Source organism: Oncorhynchus nerka, linkage group LG18 (genome assembly GCF_034236695.1).
Source record: "Oncorhynchus nerka isolate Pitt River linkage group LG18, Oner_Uvic_2.0, whole genome shotgun sequence".
Taxonomy (NCBI): domain Eukaryota; kingdom Metazoa; phylum Chordata; class Actinopteri; order Salmoniformes; family Salmonidae; genus Oncorhynchus; species Oncorhynchus nerka.
In genome coordinates, this window is record NC_088413.1 from 41,244,827 (window position 1) to 41,267,704 (window position 22,878).

Consider the following 22,878-nt stretch of genomic DNA (forward strand, 5'->3'; position numbering starts at 1 on the left):
CCATGATGGAGCAACTTGCCAGAAGGCAAAAGTGATAACTAAGTGGCTCGGGAACAAAACATCGATATTTTGGGTACATGGCCAGGAAACTCCCCAGACCTTAATCCCATTGAGAACTTGTGGTCAAGCCTCAAGCGGTGGGCGGACAAGCAAAAACCCACAAATTCTGACAAACTCCAAGCATTGATTATGCAAGAATGGGCTGCCATCAGTCAGGATGTGGCCCAGAAGTTAATTGACAGTATGCCAGGGCGGATTGCAGAGATCTTGAAAAAGAAGGGTCAACACTGCAAATATTGACTCTTTTCATCAACTTCATGTAATTGTCAATAAAAGCCTTTGACACTTATGAAATGCTTGTAATTATACTTCAGTATGCCATAGTAACATCTGACAAAAATATCTAAAGACACTGAAGCAGCAAACTTGGTGGAAATTAATATTTGTGTCATTCTCAAAACTTTTGTCCATGACTGTACAAACTGTTTTAACCCATATGGAAAAGTGAGACTCTAATTAACATGTCCACAGGCCTCACAAGACTTGTCTGAAGGTCCCCTGGTACCAGTTGAAAAAATTAATGGAAGTATATACGGAGACTGTTCAGTGCCAAAAATAAGGGGTTAAATACATAATATACACAATAAATTCCTGATCTTTCTTATATCTCTCAGATACAGTATGACAGACACTCCAGAACAAACTTCCTTTAGATTTTTTTAGGGGGTTTTATCTGTTGTTCCATGTAGTGACTCTGTTATTCAATATGTTTGTATGGGCTAATATCAGTAAGGCAAAATATAAATAATTCAAAATCAAATAGCAGAATTATCCTTCGTATAACCTTAAAACAATTCCATATAGCTTAGTAGAACCCTCTACCCCAGCTTAGACAGGGCTTGAGCTTAGACTGTCAACGTGTAACCAGTGTGAAATGGCTAGCTAGTTAGCAGGGTGCTCGCTAATAGCGTTTCAATCGGTGACGTCACTCGCTCTGAGACCTTGAAGTAGTTGTTCCCCTTGCTCTGCAAGGGCCGTGGCTTTTGTGGAGCGATGTGTAACGATGCTTCAAGGGTGACTGTTGTCTATGTGTGCAGAGGGTCCCTGGTTTGAGCCCAGGTAGGGGCAAAGAGAGGGACGGAAGCTATACTGTTACAAACGCAACATTTGGAGGAGATGTATCTTATGCTTCAATAGTTCCATCTTGTGCCACTGTCTGGCTTTAATTACAATTAATAATTGATATGTTGGATTCAAGTTTCCACCTCAGGCCAAAATCTAAGTTAAAGAATTTGACTAAATCAAATCAACCTTTAAATGCACTTTAAATAAAGTTTTAATTGATTTACGTGCAAACCTCACCGGCCATGTTGCGTGTGCGAGCGTTGCTAAATAAATGTACGGTGCCTTCAGAAACTATTCACACTCTTTACTTTTTCCACATTTTGCTGTGTTACAGCCTGAATTTAAAATGGGTTAAATTGAGATTTTGTGTTACTGTCACTGGCCTACACACAATACCCCATAATGTCAAAGTGGAATTATGTTTTTAGAAATATTTACAAATTAATTAAAAGTGAAAGCTGAAATGTCTTGAGTCAATAAGTATTCAACCTCTTTGTTATGGCAAGCCTAAATAAGTTCAGGAGTAAAAATGTGCTTAACAAGTCACATAAGTTGCATGGACTCACTAAGTTGCATGGACTCACTAAGTTGCATGGACTCATACAATTATCTGTAAGGTCCCTCAGTCGAGCAGGGAATTTCAAACACAGATTCAACCACAAGGACCAGAGAAGTTTTCCAAAGAGCACCTATTGGTAGCTGGGTAAAAAAAAGCAGACATTGAATATCCCTTTGAGCATGAAGAAGTTATTAATTTACACTTTGTTTCCTCTGACACATTGGTGCAGCTGGCTTCCGGGATAAGCGAGCAGGTGTTAAGAAGCGCGACTTGGTGGATCATGTTTCGGAGTGACGCATGACCTGACCTTCGCCTCTCCCGAGCCCGTTGGGGAGTTGCAGTGATGAGACAGATCACGAAATTGGGGAGAAAAAGGGGTAAAAAAAAAAATGTGTAGTTACTCCAAAATACTATCCTAAATGACAGACTGAATAGAAGGAAGCCTGTACATGCATCCTGTTCTTTAAAAAATGTGGCAAAGCAATTCACTTTTTGTCCCGAATACAAAGTGTTGTTTGGGGCAAATTCAACACAACACATCACTGAGTACCTCTCTTCATATTTTCAAGCATGGTGTTGGCTGCATCATGTTATGGGTATGATTGTAATCGGCAAAGACTAGGGAGTTTTTTAGGATAAAAATACATGGAATAGAGCTAAGCACAAGCAAAATTCTATAGTAAAACCAGGTTCAGTCTGAATTTCAAACGAGCACTGTAAGAAAAATTCACCTTTCAGCAGGGCAATAACCTAAAACACAAGGCCAAATATACACTGGAGTTGGTTACCAAGACAACGTTTAATGTTCCTGAGAGGCTTAGTTACAGTTGGACTTAAATTGGCTTGAAAATCTATGGCAAGACTTCAAAATGGCTGTCTTGCAATGATCATCGGCAGAGGTAGGAAGTCAATAGGAAGTCAAATAAAACGAAATGGAGAAAAAAACAGGCACCAAGTATACAGGCACCAAGTATACAGGAACCAAGTATACACGCACCAAAAGCACATCTTGTTCCATGCCATTTGGGCTGTGTGAATCACAGGTGCATATGCTGAGTTTCCGCTGTCAAAATGAATGCCATAACCAACCGCATTACGCTAAAATCAGCTTTTGGTTGGTCTTTAATATCCCTACCAGCACTGCCTGAAATTATGACTTCGGATCATGTTTTTAAGGACAAACTTCAGATTTCCACCCCTCCCATCAGAAAGCAAGCAAGCTGGACAGCCTGTATTTCAGATTCAGTTTCCGTAAACGCGGGAACATTGCCTTTAAAAGGTGCATTGTCAACAAAGTGCAATCAGATTGAATACCGGCCTGAGTTTACGGACCCATTTGGGGTGTTGAACAGCTTACAGTATCCACAACAACTATCTCTGTGTTTTGGATGAATGTACATTTACATTTGAGTCATTTAAGCAGACGCTCCTATCCAGAGCGACTTACGGTTAGTGCATTCATCTTAAGATAGTTGGTGGGACAACCACATATCACAGTCATAAACCACGTTTCCATCAGAGGAGGCTGGTAGGAGGAACTATAGGAGAATGGGCTCATTGTAATGACTGGAGTGGAATCAATGGAACGATATCAAACACATCAAACATAGGGAAACTGTGTTCCATTTATTCCATTCCAGCCAATACAATGAGCCCGTTCTGCTATAACTCCTCCCATCAGCCTCCACTGGACTTTCCATCCTCAGTTTTTATGCAAGTAAAGTCAAACCATATAAAAACATTATGACAGCTGTGATAGAAACAGGAAGTTTCGGTACAATTTTATCAATGCTGACAAATAATTTGTTTGTTCAATGTTTGTGTCTGTAAAATGTATTCGGCGAGAAATGGAGATGGGAACACCTTTATGCGCACAAATATTTATATAAAAACCATTATATCAAAAGTAAACTTGGAGTCACACAATGACATGCTGTGTGGTCCTCCCTGTATGACACCGGAAACCATGCAGTTTAAGTTAGGCTACAGACAAAATATGTTATGAACTTCACAGGGTGGTGAAAATGCATGGTATGAGCTTCATGCTCCTTTCCAATAAATGTTGACGGTCTTATACTGGTGACATGATGATTGATGCTTGACCGCTCTTTTGACAAATAAATACATTTTCGCTCTTATCCGTGATCTCATCATGTAGACTAGCTTACCCGCGCTCTATCTGCAAGCTGTTACCTTGAGCACATGTGTCAAGACAAGGGTAGGCACATTTGCTATGTAATGCTTTTCCAACAATTGTTGGACAGATTATTTCACTGTATCACAATTCCATCTGGTCAGAGGTTTACACACACTAAGTTGACTCTGCCTTTAAATAGAAAATTATGTCATGGCTTCAGAAGCTTCTTATAGGCTAATTGACATAATTTGTGTCAATTGGAGGGGTACCAGTGGATGTATTTCAAGGCCTACCTTCAAACTCAGTGCCTCTTTGCTTGACATCGTGGGAAAATCAAAAGAAATCAGCCAAGAACAGTTTCTGTGACACATTAAACATTCTATTTTTATCCGGTACATGAAAACTTAAGCATAAAAGTACATTTTGTGTGCACTACGTCATCACGCACTCATTTTTATCTGCAACAAGTCAGTTTGGTGGATAAATTTGCATAATTTATTATGCTGATTTTAGAATATTCGCATGAAAATCTGTCGCTAATTGGATGGAAACCTGTAAGTACATCAGAAAAGTCAGAGATAATAAGGAGAAGAAAAGAGTCAAGTGCGAATGTTAGATCATGAAAGGTGGGGGGGTTGATAAGGGGCTGCAAGGGGGGGTGTTGTGGGATTATTTAATAGGGGGTAGAGTTTCAGATGTTTTTGGAAGGTGGACAGAGACTCTGCTGTTCTAGCTTCAGGGGGAAGCTGGTTCCGCCATTGGGGTGCCAGGACAGAGAAGAGCTAGGACAGGGCCAAGAGACCAGAGGTGGTAGAGCGGAGTACTCAGTTGGGGTGTAGGGTTTGTACAGAACCTGAAGGTAGGGAGGGGCAGTTATTCTTGCTGCTCCGTAGGCAAGTACCATCTTCTTGTAGTGGATGCGAGCTTCGACTGGTAGCCAGTGCAGTGTGTGGAGGGGCGGGGTGACATGGGAGAACTTGGGACAGTTGAACACCAGGCGGGTTGCAGCATTCTGGATAAGTTGCAGGGGTTTAATGGCACAAGCGCGTAGCCCAGCCAACAGCGAGTTACAGAAGTCCAGACGGGGAGATGACATGTGCCTGGATTAGGACCTGCGCCGCTACCTGTGTGAGTTAGGATCTTACTCTTCGGATGTTGTAGATCATGAACCTGCAGGAACGAGTCACCGCTTTGATGTTTGCAAAGAACAACAGGGTGTTGTCTAAAGTCACGCCAAGGTTGCTTGCACTATGGGTGGAGTTGTCAACCATGATGGAGAGGTCTTGGAGCGGGCATCCAAGCTGATATATCTGCCAGTCACTCAAAGATGTGCGTTGCCACCTGGGTGTCCGAATGGGGGAAGGAAAAAAGTAGTTGTGTCAGCCGCATAGCAATGATGGGAGATACCATGTGAGGATATGACGGAGCCGAGTGACTTGGTGTATAGAGAGAAGAGGGTCTAGGACAGATCGCTGCGGGACACCAGTATCCTCTCCACATCACCTGGTAGGAGCGGCCTGGCAGGTAGGATGCAATCCAAGAGTCTGAGATGCCCTGCCCTGAGAGGGTGGAGAGGAGGATCTGATGGTTCACGGTATCGAAGGCAGCGGATAGATCTAGGAGGATGAGAACAGAGGAGAGAGACTCGGTCTCGGTTGAGTGACCCATATTGAAACCTGACTAGGGTCAAGAAGGTTTAGGGTCAAGAAGGGTTAGGGTCAAGAAGTTAATTCTGAGAAAGATAGTGAGAGAGCTGATCAGAGACAGCACCCTCAAGTGTTTTGTAAAGAAAATAAAGAAGGGATAACGGTCTGTAGTTTTTGATGTCAGAGGGGTTGAGTGTTGGTTTCTTGAGGAGGGGAGCAACTTGGTACATTTTGTAGTGTAGGGGACACAGCCAGTGGTCAGGGATGAGTTGATGAGGAATGGGAGAAGGTCTCCAAAGATGGTCTGGAGGAGGGGATTGGGTAGAGCAGGCAGGTTGTCCGGACCTCACTAGTCGCAGGATTTCAACATGGTGAGAGAAATGAGAAAGAGGTCAAGGCGTAGGGTAGTTCTGTGTGAGTGGGACCAGTGGACTAAATAGGCTGAGTGAACGAGGAGCGGATGTCGTCAACCTTCTTTTCAAAGTGGTTGACAAAGTCGTTCGCAGAGAGGGAGGATGAAGTGGGAGGGGGTGGAAGATTAAGGAGGGCGGAGAAGGTGGAAAAGAGTTTCCTAGGGGTAGAGGGAAAAGCTTGAAATCTATTGTGATAGAATGTGGCTTTAGCTGCGGATAAAAAGGATGAGAAGGTGGAGAGTAGGGAGTGAAATTATGATCCTCTGGAGGGTTAGCTTTCCTCTATTTTCGCAGCCCTGTTCTGTAAGCTTGCAATGAGTCACTTAGCCACGGAGCAAAAGGGGAGGGCCGAGTTGGCCGGGAGGAAAGGGGACAGTGCGACTCATAGGATGCGGAAATGGAAGATAGTTGGGTCGAAGAGGCAGAACCAGGAGGGAGAAGGATTTAGCAGAAGGGAGAGATGATAGGATAGAAGAGGAGAGAGTAGTGGGAGAGAGAGAGAGTGAAGATTGTGACAGCGCATGACCATCTGGGTAGGGGCTGAGTGGCTAGGGTTGGAGAAAAGGGATACAGAAAAGGAAACAAAGTAGTGATCAGAGACCTGGAAGGGGGTTGTTGTGAGATTAGTAGGCGAACAGCCTCTAGCAAAGATGATGCCAAGTGTATGCCTTGTGAGTGGGAGGGGACTGTGAAAGTGGGAGGGGACTGGGAAAGGGTGAGGTCAAAAGAGGCGAGGAGGGGAAAGAAAGAGTTGGAAAGAAATTAATCAAAGGCAACCACCGGGAGGTTGAAGTCGCCCAATGCGAAGAGCAGTGAGCCATCGTCAGGAAATGATCTTATCAAAGTTTTAATCTCATTGAGGAAGTCTCTAAGGGCACCAGGTGGGCGATACATGACAACAATATTAAGCTTAAGTCCCAAGTTTAACATTGATCGACAGTTCCAAACGCTGCCGTAGACCAGGAATTCCACATAAAGTTCAAATAAAATTTTATTGGTCACATACACGTGATTAGCAGATGTTGTTGCAGGTGTAGCGAAATGCTTGTGCTTCTAGCTCTGACAGTGCAGTAATATCTAACAAATTACACAGCATATACCCAATACACACAAATCTAATTAGGAATGGATTAAGACTATATACATATGGACGAGCGATGGCAAGAGCAGAACAGACTAAGATACAGTAGAATAGTCTAGAAAAACAGTATATACATATGAGATGAGTAATGCAAGATATGTAAGCATTATTAAGGGAATGAGATACCATAGAATTGTATAGAAAACAGTATATACACATGAGATGAGTAATGCCAGATGTAAACATTAAGTGGCTAAGATACCGTAGAATAGTATAGAATACAGTATATACACATATTAGATGAGTAATGCCAGATATGCAAACATTATTAAGTGACTAGTGTTCCATTCCTTAAAGTGGCCAGTGATTTCTAGTCTATGCCTATAGGCAGCAGCCTCTAATGTGCTAGTGATAGCTGTTTAGCAGTCTGATGGCCTTGAGATAGAAGCTATTTTTCAGTCTCTCGGTCCCAGCTTTGATGCACCTGTGGTGACCTCGCCTTCTGGATGATAGCGGGGTGAACAGGCAGTGGCTCGAGTGGTTGATGTCCTTGATGATGTTTTTGGCCTTCCTGTGACATCGGGTGCTGTAGGTGTCCTGGAGGGCGGGTAGTTTGCCCCCGGTAATGCGTTGGGCAGCCTGCATCACCCTCTGGAGAGCCAAAGACGGTTCTGCAGTTATTCGAGGAGGGAAAGAGAGGAAAGCTCCACACAACTCTCTCACTTTATTATTTTACGTAGTTATTTCAGATGATCTAATTTTGCTCTTTTGTAGCTTTGGCACAGGTATAATGGGACCCATGTCATCCAAAAAGTTGACTGAAGTTTGCCAAAAAGCACCTGGATGATCATCAAGACTCTTGGAAGAATGTTCTATGGACAGATGATTCAAAAGTGTAACTTTTTGGACGACATTCCACAGTAAGAACATCATTCCAACGGTCTTTGGGGATACTTTGCTGTCTCAGGACCTGGATGACTTGCCTTAATTGAAGGAACCATGAATTCAGCTCTGTATCAGATAATTCTACAGGAGAATGTCAGGCCATCCATCTGTGAGCTAAAGCTGAAGCGCAGCTGGGTCATGCAGCAACACAATTATCCAAAACACACAAGTCTACATAAAAATGGCCAAAAACACTTTTGAAGTTTTGGAATGGCCTATTCAAAGTCCAGACCTAATCCCAATTGAGATGTGGCATGACTTGAAACGAGCAGTTCATGCTTGAAAACCCACAAATGTTGCTGAGTTACAGCAGTTCTGCATGGAAGAGTTGGCCAAAATTCCTCCACAGCGATGTGAGAAACTGATCAACAACTACAGGAAGTGTTTGGTTGGAGTCCTTGCAGCTAAAGGTGGCACAACCAGTTATTGAGTGTAAGGGGGCAATTACTTTTTTCACACAGGGGCATTGGGTGTTGCATAACTTTGTTTATGAAATAAGTATGTAATTATTGTGTTATTTGTTCACTCGGGTTCCCTTTATCTAATATTAGGTTTTGGTTGAAGATCGGATAACATTCAGTATTAAAAATATGCAAAAGTATGGAAAATTTGAAAGGGGGCAAATACTTTTTCACGGCACTATATATTTATATATATATATATATATCATTGGTTGAACCTCAACACGATTTATCATATTGAGTAACGTAACATTTTATTTGTAGGTATGAGAAATAATCCAGCAGTTCAGCATGTATACAGTATGACCGTGGTTTTAGTAAAGAGGAGGATGGGATGTAGCCCTGACTAACACTGGTGATCTTGTCTCACATTAGCGTTTCACTTCCTCTGACGACTACACCCACTTGGTAGATTAAATATCTAGAATACTTCCTTCTTATTTCTCACATTATTTTGGTGTGCATTGTCAGTGTACAGTGACGTGAACTTTGTAGGTGTTATCTTGTGCATATTTGGCCTAGTGTAGGCTACATGATTTGCCTTAGTTGTTTGGGTAATCATCCCTATGCAGTCTACCTGCCACAACCCCATAACAAAGCATTTGTATGTGTTTTAATGAAAATAGTATTTTTTTTCAACTGCCATGTACAATCGTGGTATTACAGGAAGACGTATTTGTTTTCAAGGTCAGGTAAAGTGCTATTGACTTGAGGCCTTCTGGAATAGGTCTATAAAGCACTGTTTTGGACACAAGTCCTTATGTTTATTGAGATCCAGTTGAAATCAGGGTGATACGGGCAGACTGGTTTCAAAAGGGCACTACACGTCCTGTAATAGACATGTTGTTTTGAAAAACAATACCTTCCAGACATTCCATAGGCCCATGTGACATTAGACTGACGTGACTGGAATGTTGTAAGAACTTAACCTTGGCCAATAAGCGACAGTGGCTTTACCGTTCAGAATAACTCACCTGTTCCATCCACTTTCATCATTGGACATATTTAGTCACCACCTGTGTTTTCTGTGTTCTTGAGGTCACTTTAGAGTAAAAGAGAAGAATAAATGTAACATATTTGGACGACCAACATTCAGCATATTGGAAGGGTAACCAAACTAATCTCATTCTGATTGAAATTTGTAGATTTGGAATATTATGACTATTGTGTCCTCGAGTTAAATGAGCGCAATCGTTGCTTTTATTCAATGATTACATGTGATCTCTTTCCTTCCACTCTCTACATATTAGACTACTGTGTGAAAAGGCATGTGATAATAATCTTTGACAAATAGCTTATCTTGTGTCTTGTTTAAGGTACTTCTCATGCTCATATTGGGTAAGAGCAACATTTTTTTGTCAAAGATTTTGGTAAACGATTGGGTTAATTTGCCAAGTCACTCTCATTCAATCAAAAACAAATGGTTTTCCATGTAAAAAAAAAAAAGACATGTATGCTTTTAAAAATGATCTTTATTACCAGATCTTTGCATTAAGAACAAACTTGTTTGGTGAGTTTAGTTGCATGACATTTTGATTTTAAGAACTAAAACATGAATGGGATGAACTGGTTGAACATCTCAGATATCAGTGGGTAAATAAGCAGGTAAAGGACAGGAAAGGGCGAGGGCAAAACAGGATAAAACACCAGCCAATCATGGGATTCAAGACCACAGGCAGAGCATGTAGGAAAATAGGCAGTAGGGGGGGGAATTCAGACCCGAGTTATGCCCGCATGAATTGAACTTAATTCACTTTTTCTTTCACTTTTCTCTCTACACGTATTGTGTATTCTGACATTTAACTTAAAGGTAGACTCAGCAAAAATACTTTTCCATGAGCAGCAGCACCACAGATATTCACACAGTCACACACAGTATCTGTGCATGTGCACAGGTTTGCTTCCTTCTGTTACAGCATGCTACCCACAGGACTAAAAAGACGGAGAAGTTGAGCCTCGCGCATCAACGCTCTTAGTTGTTGCGGAATTTGACCCACTATGCTGTTTACTTTGTGCATCTACCTTTAAGCATAAGAAAACACACGTGACAGCCACCTAATCGTTTGGGGTGGAGATCGTAGAGATGGAGGTGTGGCAGAGGTTGTCTACAGATACGCCCATATTCTTACCTTGACCAGAGATACTATATAAGGACGAGATGGTCTCCGCCCTAACAACGGGAATCATTGTCACAAAGGTGGTAAAGGCAGGCAGCAGGAGGCGAGATCAGGTGGGAACATTCTAGCCAATGCGAGGGCAGATATACGTTTGAACAATAAGGTCATAGAGATAGATATAAAATCGTTTTTCTTAAAGTTGCCACATGTGTACACTTATATAAGTACATTCGGAACAACCTAAATATCACAAAACTTCTATTCGATCAAATAAACCTCATTTAGAAAATTAGCAATCACATTTTTTTGTTGCCCAAATCCGACACTCTCATAGGCCTCCATACAAAAATCTCCACTTGGTCAGTTTACGATATATTCTCGCATTGACATATTGTCACGGGAGTGTCGCCTCTCGCTGCTCTCGCACTTCGCCTCGCGCTTCGCCTCTTCATCTCTGCTTTCACTTAATTCCCTCATTATTCCACCACATTTACATGCGAGGAAACCATGAATATGTTCGAGCAACCTGTCGGTTCCAAGTGGAAAAACATCGTTTTTTTCCTTTCGAAATCTCAATGCACTGGAATTTATACATCGATAAGATCTATTGATAAGACCTAGGTAAATAAGCTTTCCATTTAGTTAAGGGAATTGTAAATATAAATGACAATTGATTTAGATGTTTAAAAAGCTGGGGGGGGGGGGGGGGGTTGACCCCAGCCATTATCACATTGGTTGCTGTGGCTTCATTTACTAAAATAGCTGTGATTAAAAACTAGAATGTAATACACACAGAGGGATCTGTTAGCAGAAAAAAACATTTGATAAAAAAAAAGTAAACAAATGAGTTTGCTTTACAGCTGTTGTACAGCTCATTTCCTGCAATTCTACACATTTTGCTATGGGGTTCAGAAACATTTTTACTGCAAGATTACCACAAGTTTAGAAACTGGATAGACTAACTAGACTAATTTACCAATCTAAAATGTTTTAACTGACATGGGATAATTGAGTGACTGTCAGTGAGTGACATATAACACAAGGAAGACTGCTGATGCACAACTAATTAAGTTTTGAAATTTCCCCTTGTGTATTCTACTATTCTAACTCTCAAAAGCAAGTTGAGACCCTGACTGAGTTCCTTAAACATGTCCTCATATGCAGGAGGTGAAATTACAACCTCATGCTAATCGCATTAGCCTACGTTAGCTCAACCGTCCCGTGGAAGGGACACTGATCCCAAAGAAGTTTTAAATGTATTCAGTGTGCGCAACGGAGCCACACCTGAAAGCCCCTTATACAGTAAGTCGAAATACCAAATACTGAGAAGTGCTTCAATCTTAATGTGTGACAAATAAATAGATTTCCTAAGCCTGAATAGGCCATTGGAATCCAGCAAGGTAGGAGGGACAACACAGGTAGGAGATGGGTAGCCTGGTGGTATGGTATGGTGGCTGGGTCACTGGTTAGCACTGACTCTCTCTCTCTCTCTCTCTCTCTCTCTCTCTCTCTCTCTCAAGATGAAAGACAGATTTGGCCAACTTCAGGATGCGTTGGACGAGCCTGGAGGAGGAGGAGGTTACACCAATGAGGCCTTCACCAATGTGGACCTGGACCTAGATGACCTGTCTGCCCATTCGGGCAGGAACCGTGCAACAGTGGCGCCTGACAACGACCCTGAGCTGAACAGCATCCTCCAGGAGGCCCAAAATGTTCGGCAGGAGATCCAACAGATCCAGGAAGACCATGCCCAGCTCCGGGACCAGAACTACCACGCCTTGAACAACACATTTATGGACGACACCAGTGATGTGATCAGGGACGCCAACAACATTGCAACAGACATCAAGGTCAGAGGAGGGGCTGTGTTGCAGAGGCTACACAGGATGAACAGGGAGACCAGGAAGCTGGAGGTTCAGCGAGGTAGCACTGACCACGTGGTACGCATCGCCCGGACGCAGTACACCAACCTGAGCACCACCTTCAGGGAAGTGATGTTCGACTACAACGAGACAGAGCTGGGACACAGGGAGAACTGTAAGAAACTGATCCAGAGACAGATGGCGATTGTGGGCAGAGACGTCACGTCTGAGGAGGTTGAGGAGATGATGGAGAGCGGGCAGCAGTTGAATATCTTCAACGCCCTGGCTGATGGGACGGCAAAGTCGGCACTGACGCAGATCGCTAGTAGACACAAAGAGCTGCTTGACCTGGAGAAGAGGATCCAGGGGGTTCAAGAGCTGTTTCTGGATGTGGCTGTGCTGACAGAGGAACAGGGAGCGGTGCTCAACAACATCGAGACCAACGTACAAAAGACGGAGGCGCCTATCGCGGGTGCCAGGGTTCAACTGAACAAAGCCAAAAGATATGACAAGAACAATCCCATCAAGAAACTGTGCTGTTGCTGCTTTCCATGTTGCAAATGATTGTATATCTCATCTGATACATTGTGTATGTGATACATTCATTATCTTGATATTAATGTAAATAATAAGATTTTTTTTAAAGAAAGCAGTGGGACTGGGAGGTTGGCCTGCAATAAGGCCAGATAACGATGGATAACCATTGCCAGGAGGGAAATACTGTATGAGGGATGCGTGGAAGGGCCTAAAAACTCTCTGGACTACCAACCAAACGACACTTTCAATCAAAAGAACATTGCATTGAGTTTGCAGAGAGTCTGAACTCTTTCTATTCTAGGTTTGATAATCTGGACTTTAGTACTGAGAAGGATGAGCTGCTGTGTGAACTCTTATCATTAGCACAATGGGACGCTGATTTGGTAATAGAGGAAGCAGATGTTGATAGGGTTTTAAAATGAATAGCAGTAAACAGTCACCTAATAATAGTAATAGCAGTAAAGGTCACCTAATCATCCCCAGATTACAATTGGCTCAGCCCCCTCCTCTCCCCTGTAACTATTCCCTAGGTCGTTGCTGTTAATGAGAATGTGTTCAGTCAACTTACCTGGTAAAATAATTTTAAAAAATTAAAAAACAAAGCCACTGGCCCAGGTAACATTAGTAACCATGTTCTGAAGTCCTGTCACAAGGACTTGTCAGGTGTGTTCTGTGAGCTGAATGCCACCAAGATCAAAGACCTTGCCATAGATGTTTAGGAAGGAAACATCAGCTCCAAAGGCAATCAACATCGGTGACCAGAGCATTGAACAGGTGGATGAGAATAAGTATCTTTGCACAATAGTTTACAATAAGCTAAACTTTGGAGCCAACTGTGGGCAAGTGTTATCAAAATGTCAATCATTGTTAATAATCCATCTGTTTTACAGTAATTTTACAGATGTTTTATTGCGTCTGTCATAACATTTAGTTTAGTTTCCTGGTTTGGCTCCATCACATGGGCAAGTCAGAATACCTTGTGGAATACCAGTGGTAAGATTAAAGGGAGAAGCCAAAAGGTGCCCCTGAGACATTTACTAATACCACACATACAAGAGGGGTAATAAATAATTTGGGATCTAGCACATCCGCTGAACAACCAGTATGCAATACTGCCATCAGGGTGCAGACTCAAGTTTTTAACTCTTAAAACCAAGAGAAGCACTAACAGTTTTGTACCGGCATCAGTACGGCTTTTAAAGACATCAGTTTGTCTCTGTGGATGGTTTGTCCTCTGACAAATGAACTGTACATTTCGGTGACCACTATTGTTTTCACTATATATTTTACCTCTTGGTGATGTCATTCAGAAACATAATGTTAACTTTCACTGCTATGCGGACGACACACAGCTGTACATTTCGATGAAACTTGGTGAAGCCCCAAATTTGCCCCCCTGGAAGCCTGTGTTTCAGACGGGAAGTGGATGGCTGAAAATGTTCTACTTTTAAACTCGGACAAAACAGAGATGCTAGTTCTAGGTCCCAAGAAACAAAGAGAACTTCTGTTGAATCTGACAATTAATCTTGATGGTTGTACAGTCGTCTCAAATAAAACTGTGAAGGACCTCGGCGTTACACTGGACCCTAATCTCTCTTTTGACGAACATATCAAGACTGTTTCAAGGATAGCTTTTTTTCATCTACGTAACATTGTAAAAATTCCAAAAATGATGCCGAAAAATGAATCCATACTTTTGTTATTTCTAGGTTAGACTACTGCAATGCTCTACTTTCCGGCTACCCGGATAAAGCAATAAATAAACTTCAGTTAGTGCTAAACACAGCTGCTAGAATCTTGACTAGAACCAAAAAAATGTATCATATTACTCCAGTGTCAGCCTCTCTACACTGGCTTCCTGTTAAGGCAAGGGCTGATTTCAAGGTTTTACTGCTAACCTACAAAGCAGTACATGGGCTTGCTCCTACCTATCTTTCCGATTTGGTCCTGTGGTACATACCTACATGTATGCTACGGTCACGAGACGCAGGCCTCCTTAATGTCCCTAGAATTTCTAAGCAAACAGCTGGAGGCAGGGCTTTCTCCTATAGAGCTCCATTTTTATGAAATGGTCTGCCTATCCATGTGAGAGACGCAGACTTGGTCTCAACCTTTAATCTTTCTTAGCGTCCCACCTCGTCGACAGCCAGTGAAACTGCAGGGCGCCAAATTCAAAACAACAGAAATCCCATAATTAAAATTCCTTAAACATACATGTATTATACACCATTTTAAAGATACACTTGTTGTAAATCCAGCCACAGTGTCCGATTTCAAAAAGGCTTTACGACTCAAGCAAACCAAAAGCTGTGTCAGATTTCAAAAAAACTTTACGGAAAAAGTACACCATGCGATAATCTGAGTACGGCGCTCAGAGACCAAAACAACCCAAACAGATATCAGCCACGTTGTGCAGTCAACAGAAGTCAGAAATAGCATTATAAATATTCACTTACCTTTGATGATCTTCATCGGAATGCACTCCCAGGAAACCCAGTTCCAAATAAATGTTTGTTTTTGTTCGATAACGTCCATCATTTATGTCCAAATACCTCCTTTTTGTTAGCACGTTCAATACACAATCCAAACTCATGACGCGCGGTCACTAGCAGCAGACGAAAAGTCAAGAAATTCCATTACAGTCCGTAGAAACATGTACAAAACGATGTATAGAATCAATCTTTAGGATATTTTTAACATAAATCTTCAATAATGTTCCAACCAGAGAAGTCCTTTGTCTGTAGAATTGCAATGGAACAGAGCTAACTATCACGTGAACGCGCGAGACTGAGCTCGTGGCTCTCTGGCAGACCTCTGACTCATTCCCCTCTCATTCGCCCCCACTTCACAGTAGAAGCATCAAACAAGGTTCTAAAGACTGTTGACATCTAATGGAAGCCTTAGGAAGTGCAATATGACCCCATAGACACTGTGTATTCGATAGGCCAAGAGTTGAAAAACTACAAACTACAAATTTCCCACTTCCAAGTTCGATTTTTTCTCAGGTTTTTGCCTGCCGTATGAGTTCTGTTATACTCACAGACATCATTCAAACTGCCCCCTACCCTAGAGAAGATGAGTCTTTATTGAAGACTCATCTCTTCAGTAGGTCCAATGATTGAGTGTAGTCTGGCCCAGGAGTGTGAAGGTGAACGGAAAGGCACTGGAGCAACGAACCGCCCTTGCTGTCTCTGCCTGGACGATTCCCCTCTCTCCTCTGGGATTCTCTGCCTCAAACCCTATTACAGGGGCTGAGTCATTGGCTTACTTGTGCTCTTCCATGCCATCCCTAGGAGGGGTGCTTCACTTGAGTGGGTTGAGTCACTGACGTGATCTTCCTGTCAGGGTTGGCGCCCCCCTTGGGTTGTGCCATGGGGGAGATCATCGTGGGCTATACTCGGCCTTGTCTCAGGATGGTAAGTTGGTGGTTGGAGATATCCCTCTAGTGGTGTGGGGGCTGTGCTTTGGCAAAGTGGGTGGGGTTATATCCTGCCTGTTTGGCCCTGTCCGGGGGTATAGTCGGATGGGGCCACAGTGTCTCCCGACCCCTCCTGTCTCAGCCTCCAGTATTTGTGCTGCTACCTGTCCCAGACCTGCTGTTTTCAACTCTCTAGAGACAGCAGGAGTGGTAAAGATACTCTGAATGATCGGCTATGAAAAGCCAACTGACATTTACTCCTGAGGTGCTGACCTGTTGCACCTTCTACAACAACCACTGTGATTATTATTACTTCACCCTGCTGGTCATCTATGAACATTTGAACATCTTGGCCATGTTCTGTTATGATCTCCACCCAGCACAGCCAGAAGAGGACTGGCTTACCTTACCATAGCATGGTTCCTCTCTAGGTTTCTTCCTAGGTTCTGGCCTTTCTAGGGAGTTTTTCCTAGTGACTGTGCTTCTACACCTGCATTGCTTGCTGTTTGGGGTTTTAGGCTGGGTTTCTGTACAGCACTTTGTGACATCAGCTGATGTAAGAAGGGCTTTATAAATACATTTGATTGTTTTGATTGAAATGGAAATTGATGTATGTTTATCTTGTATATTATGGCTCTTATGTTTATATGTTTACTATATATATGTATCTTATCTGACTTGCCACAACAAGGGGTTCCTTCTGGAAAAATAAAGTGATTATATTCTATAACAGAACCATTGCAAAGCACCAAATATCAGCTCATGATCTGTCTCCAGATTTCAGAAAGTATTCACGCTCTTGTACTTTTTCCACATGTTGTTGTTACAGCCTGAAGTTAAAATGGATTAAATTAAGTTTGTATGTCACTGGTCTACACACAATACCCCATACTGTCAAAGTGGAATTATGTTTTTAGAAATGTTTACCCATTTTCAAAAATGATAAGCTGAAAATGATTGAGTCAATAGGTTTGCAATCCTTTTGTTATTGCAAGCCTAAATATTCATGAGTAAGAATGTGCTTATCAAGTCAAATAATAAGTTGCATGGACTTACTCTCTATGCAATAATAGTGTTTGTCATATTTTTTTGAATGACTAACTCATCTCTGTACCCCACACATACAATTACAGTATCTGTAAGGTCCCTCAGTCGAGCAGTGAATTTCAATCACAGATTCAACCACAAAGACCAATGAGGTTTTCCAATGCCTCGCAAAGAAGGGCACCTATTGGTAGATGGGTAAAAAAAACAGACATTGAATATCCCTTTGAGCATGGAGAAGTTATTAAATACACTTTAGATGGTGCAACAATACACCCAGTCACTACAAAGATACAGGTGTCCTTCCTAACTCAGTTGCCGGAGACAAAAGAAACCTCTCAGGGATTTCACCATGAGGCCAATGGTGACTTTAAAACAGTTAGAGTTTAAAGGCTGTGAAAAAAAGACAAAACTGAGGATGGATCAACAACATCGTAGTTACTCCACAATACTAACCTAATTGATAGAGTGAAAATAAGGAAGCTTGTACAGAATGAAATATCAGAAAACTAAAGTAAAATTGCCATAAATGTTTAAAATAAATTAACTTCATGTCCTGAATACAAAGTGTTATGTTTAGATCAAATCCAATACAACACATCACTGAGTACAAAGCTTCATATTTTCAAGCATGATGGTGGCTGCATCATGTTATGGATATGTTTATCATTGGCAAGGACTAGGCAGTTTTTTTTTATAAAAAGAAAAGGAATAGAGCTAAGCACAGGAAAAATCCTAGAGGAAAACCTGGTTCATCCTGCTTTCCAACTGACAATTTACCTTTCAGCAGGACAATAACCCAAAACACAAGGCCAAATATACACAGGCGTTGCTTTACCAAGACGACATTGAATGTTCCTGAGTGGCCTAGTTACAATTTTGACATAAATCAGCTTGAAAATCTATGACTAGACATGAAAATGTCTGTCTAGCAATGGTCAACAACCAACTTGACAGAGCTTGAATAATTATTGAAAGAATAATGTGCAAATATTGTAGAGTCCAGGTGTGCAAACTTCGAGACTTACCCAGAAAGACTCACAGCTGTAATCACTGTCAAACGTGTGAATACTTATGTAAATAAGATATGTATCTATTTAATTTTCAATACATTTGCTAACGTTTGAAAAAATATTTTTTTCATATTGTCATTATGGGGTATTGTGTGTAGATGGGTGAGAAAAACACCCAATTTAATACATTTTTTAATTCAGGCTCTAACACAACAAAGTGTGAAATTAGTCAGGGGGTATGAATACTTTCTGAAGACACTATCTACCTATAGCAGAAGCATTTATTAAGAAACAAACAGCACTTATTCAGAAATTGGAAGTGACTCTAGAAATCACACTGATTTGCATGAAAAGTAGGCCTACCTTAATTGAAAATGGGCAACTGCCATGCACTAGTATAGTAGGGTCTGTTTCCGATTTAGGAAATGTACAACGTTTCTAAGCACTTCTCAGTACTTTGTAGTCAGACTTACCTTATGCAGGTGCTTAACGGGTTTTGGAGGCATGGTTCCCTCGTGTGTGCTCAATACATTTAATTCAACCTCTGAAAACCCTCCCACTTGCTGGCCAATAGATTTTCTCCTCTAGTTTTCATTCAATAGCTTTTTCAGTACCTATAATTTGACTTTTTTTGGTTGACTCACTAGAATAGATCGACAGAACAGGTTCAGAATATATGGACCAATGAAAGAAATCCATCTAATGCATATTCGTCTCCGTTTCAGCACCAACTGGTAGATTAAAAAATACTCTGATTTTAGGTTAGTTTTAGTGTTAGGAAAGTATGCATGAATCAAAACAGGTTTGGAGAGCCTTTACGCACAAAATATATTGATTTATCCTCTAAATTGTCATATTCAAGGTCAATCCATGAAATATTGGAAGGTGGAAAAAAGTGTGCAATAAGCGTTGAACAATAGTCCATAATCTACCTAATCTACCCTCACTAATCATGTAACTGAATGACAACCGTTCAGTCGTCTGAACCGTGCGCCATGCTCCAGGTTTAATCTGCTGCGTGTGGTCTGAGTTCCATAATGGTTCAAATAGGCTGCATGTCCCAAATTATTGCACAACATTAGCCTAATATGTTCCACTAATGCTCGTGGCCTTCAGGAACAACTACATGTACGTGACTGAAGAAAGAAATGTAAACAGAATGGAATGGAATGAAAAAAGTACAGCTCCCTGTGCTTTTAACATTAGTTGAAACATACAGGAACATACAGGAACTCAAATCCTTCTGTTCACCTGATTTAGAATTCCTCACAATCAAATGTAGACCGCATTATCTTCCAAGAGAATTCTCTTCGATTATAATCACAGCCGTATATATCCCCCCCCCAAGCTCTGAACAAACTTTATTTAACTCTTTGCAAACTGGAAACCATTTATCCGGAGGCTGCATTCATTGTAGCTGGGGATTTTAACAAAGCTAATCTGAAAACAAGACTCCCTAAATTTTATCAGCATATCGATTGCGCAACCAGGGGTGGTAAAACCTTGGATCACTGTTACTCTAACTTCCGCGACGCATATAAGGCCCTGCCCCGCCCCCCTTTCGGAAAAGCTGACCACGACTCCATTTTGTTGATCCCTGCCTACAGGCAGAAACTGAAACAAGAGGCTCCCACGCTGAGGTCTGTCCAACGCTGGTCAGACCAAGCTGACTCCACACTCCAAGACTGCTTCCATCACGTGGACTGGGACATGTTTCGTATTGCGTCAGATAAAAATATTGACGAATACGCTGATTCGGTGTGCGAGTTCATTAGAACGTGCGTTGAAGATGTCGTTTGCATAGCAACGATAAAAACATTCCCTAACCAGAAACCGTGGATTGATGGCAGCATTCGCGTGAAACTGAAAGCGCGAACCACTGCTTTTAATCAGGGCAAGGTGTCTGGCAACATGACCGAATACAAACAGTGCAGCTATTCCCTCCGCAAGGCTATTAAACAAGCTAAGCGTCAGTACAGAGACAAAGTAGAATCTCAATTCAACGGCTCAGACACAAGAGGCATGTGGCAGGGTCTACAGTCAATCACGGACTACAAGAAGAAACCCAGCCCAGTCACGGACCAGGATGTCTTGCTCCCAGGCAGACTAAATAACTTTTTTGCCCGCTTTGAGGACAATACAGTGCCACTGACACGGCCTGCAACGAAAACATGCGGTCTCTCCTTCACTGCAGCCGAGGTGAGTAAGACATTTAAACGTGTTAACCCTCGCAAGGCTGCAGGCCCAGACGGCATCCCCAGCCGCGCCCTCAGAGCATGCGCAGACCAGCTGGCCGGTGTGTTTACGGACATATTCAATCAATCCCTATACCAGTCTGCTGTTCCCACATGCTTCAAGAGGGCCACCATTGTTCCTGTTCCCAAGAAAGCTAAGGTAACTGAGCTAAACGACTACCGCCCCGTAGCACTCACTTCCGTCATCATGAAGTGCTTTGAGAGACTAGTCAAGGACCATATCACCTCCACCCTACCTGACACCCTAGACCCACTCCAATTTGCTTACCGCCCAAATAGGTCCACAGACGATGCAATCTCAACCACACTGCACACTGCCCTAACCCACCTGGACAAGAGGAATACCTATGTGAGAATGCTGTTCATCGACTACAGCTCGGCATTCAACACCATAGTACCCTCCAAGCTCGTCATCAAGCTCGAGACCCTGGGTCTTGACCCCGCCCTGTGCAACTGGGTACTGGACTTCCTGACGGGCCGCCCCAGGTGGTGAGGGTAGGCAACAACATCTCCTCCCCGCTGATCCTCAACACGGGGCCCCACAAGGGTGCGTTCTGAGCCCTCTCCTGTACTCCCTGTTCACCCACGACTGCGTGGCCACGCACGCCTCCAACTCAATCATCAAGTTTGCGGACGACACAACAGTGGTAGGCTTGATTACCAACAACGACGAGACGGCCTACAGGGAGGAGGTGAGGGCCCTCGGAGTGTGGTGTCAGGAAAATAACCTCACACTCAACGTCAACAAAACTAAGGAGATGATTGTGGACTTCAGGAAACAGCAGAGGGAACACCCCCTATCCACATCGATGGAACAGTAGTGGAGAGGGTAGCAAGTTTAAGTTCCTCGGCATACACATCACAGACAAACTGAATTGGTCCACTCACACTGACAGCGTCGTGAAGAAGGCGTAGCAGCGCCTCTTCAACCTCAGGAGGCTGAAGAAATTCGGCTTGTCACCAAAAGCACTCACAAACTTCTACAGATGCACAATCGAGAGCATCCTGGCGGGCTGTATCACTGCCTGGTACGGCAACTGCTCCGCCCTCAACCGTAAGGCTCTCCAGAGGGTAGTGAGGTCTGCACAACGCATCACCGGGGGCAAACTACCTGCCCTCCAGGACACCTACACCACCCGATGTTACAGGAAGGCCATAAAGATCATCAAGGACATCAACCACCCGAACCACTGCCTGTTCACCCCGCTATCATCCAGAAGGCGAGGTCAGTACAGGTGCATCAAAGCTGGGACCGAGAGACTGAAAAACAGCTTCTATCTCAAGGCCATCAGACTGTTAAACAGCCACCACTAACATTGAGTGGCTGTTGCCAACACACTGTCATTGACACTGACCCAACTCCAGCCACTTTAATAATGGGAATTGATGGGAAATGATGTAAATATATCACTAGCCACTTTAAACAATGCTACCTTATATAATGTTACTTACCCTACATTCATCTCATATGCATACGTATATACTGTACTCTACATCATCGACTGCATCCTTATGTAATACATGTATCACTAGCCACTTTAACTATGCCACTTTGTTTACTTGTCTACATACTCATCTCATATGTATATACTGTACTCGATACCATCTACTGTATGCTGCTCTGTACCATCACTCATTCATATATCCTTATGTACATATTCTTTATCCCCTTACACTGTGTATAAGAGAGTAGTTTTGGAATTGTTAGTTAGATTACTTGTTGGTTATCACTGCATTGTCGGAACTAGAAGCACAAGCATTTCGCTACACTCGCATTAACATCTGCTAACCATGTGTATGTGACAAATAACATTTGATTTGATTTGATTTAATGCATTTTTTTAAAAGGTGGGTGAACAGCGTTTACTTGCATTTACCCTCCTCCAGGCCTACACCACTACCGGAAGCCTACCCTCTCAGCCAAGGCAATTTTAAACACACGAACACACGCAGAATAGCTAGCCTATGTTGATAAAAGGATATTAGAAGGGTGAGCCGGTTAAGGATCGATTCAGACCAGGTGTTAAAATTGTATGACAAACGACAGTTTATTTCAGAGGGAGAATATCTGGTACAAGTAAATACGGCTCTTCCGTTAGTTCGTGTTGGAACAGCAGGCAGAGAGAGCGTAAACAGTCAGCACAGCCCTTATATACGTCACAGAAAGTAGGTTGACCCTAGGAAGATCGGATCTCCGGATTGGTTCAGCTGGTTGTAGTCTGTAGTCTTCCGCCATTGGCTCAGTTGTCTGTCCGTCACTCTAGA

At 42.6% G+C, this 22,878-nt stretch overlaps 1 protein-coding gene across 1 annotated transcript; it reads left to right on the forward strand.

Annotated features, from left to right (window-relative positions):
• Positions 1-9,363: 9,363 nt before the first annotated feature.
• LOC115146586 (syntaxin-11-like) lies at positions 9,364-17,168 on the forward strand. Its single transcript, XM_029688663.2, has 2 exons — positions 9,364-9,475; positions 12,005-17,168. Exon 2 carries the CDS (start codon positions 12,005-12,007, stop codon positions 12,908-12,910), a length of 906 nt encoding a protein of 301 aa, XP_029544523.2. The 5' UTR covers positions 9,364-9,475; the 3' UTR covers positions 12,911-17,168.
• Positions 17,169-22,878: the final 5,710 nt, after the last annotated feature.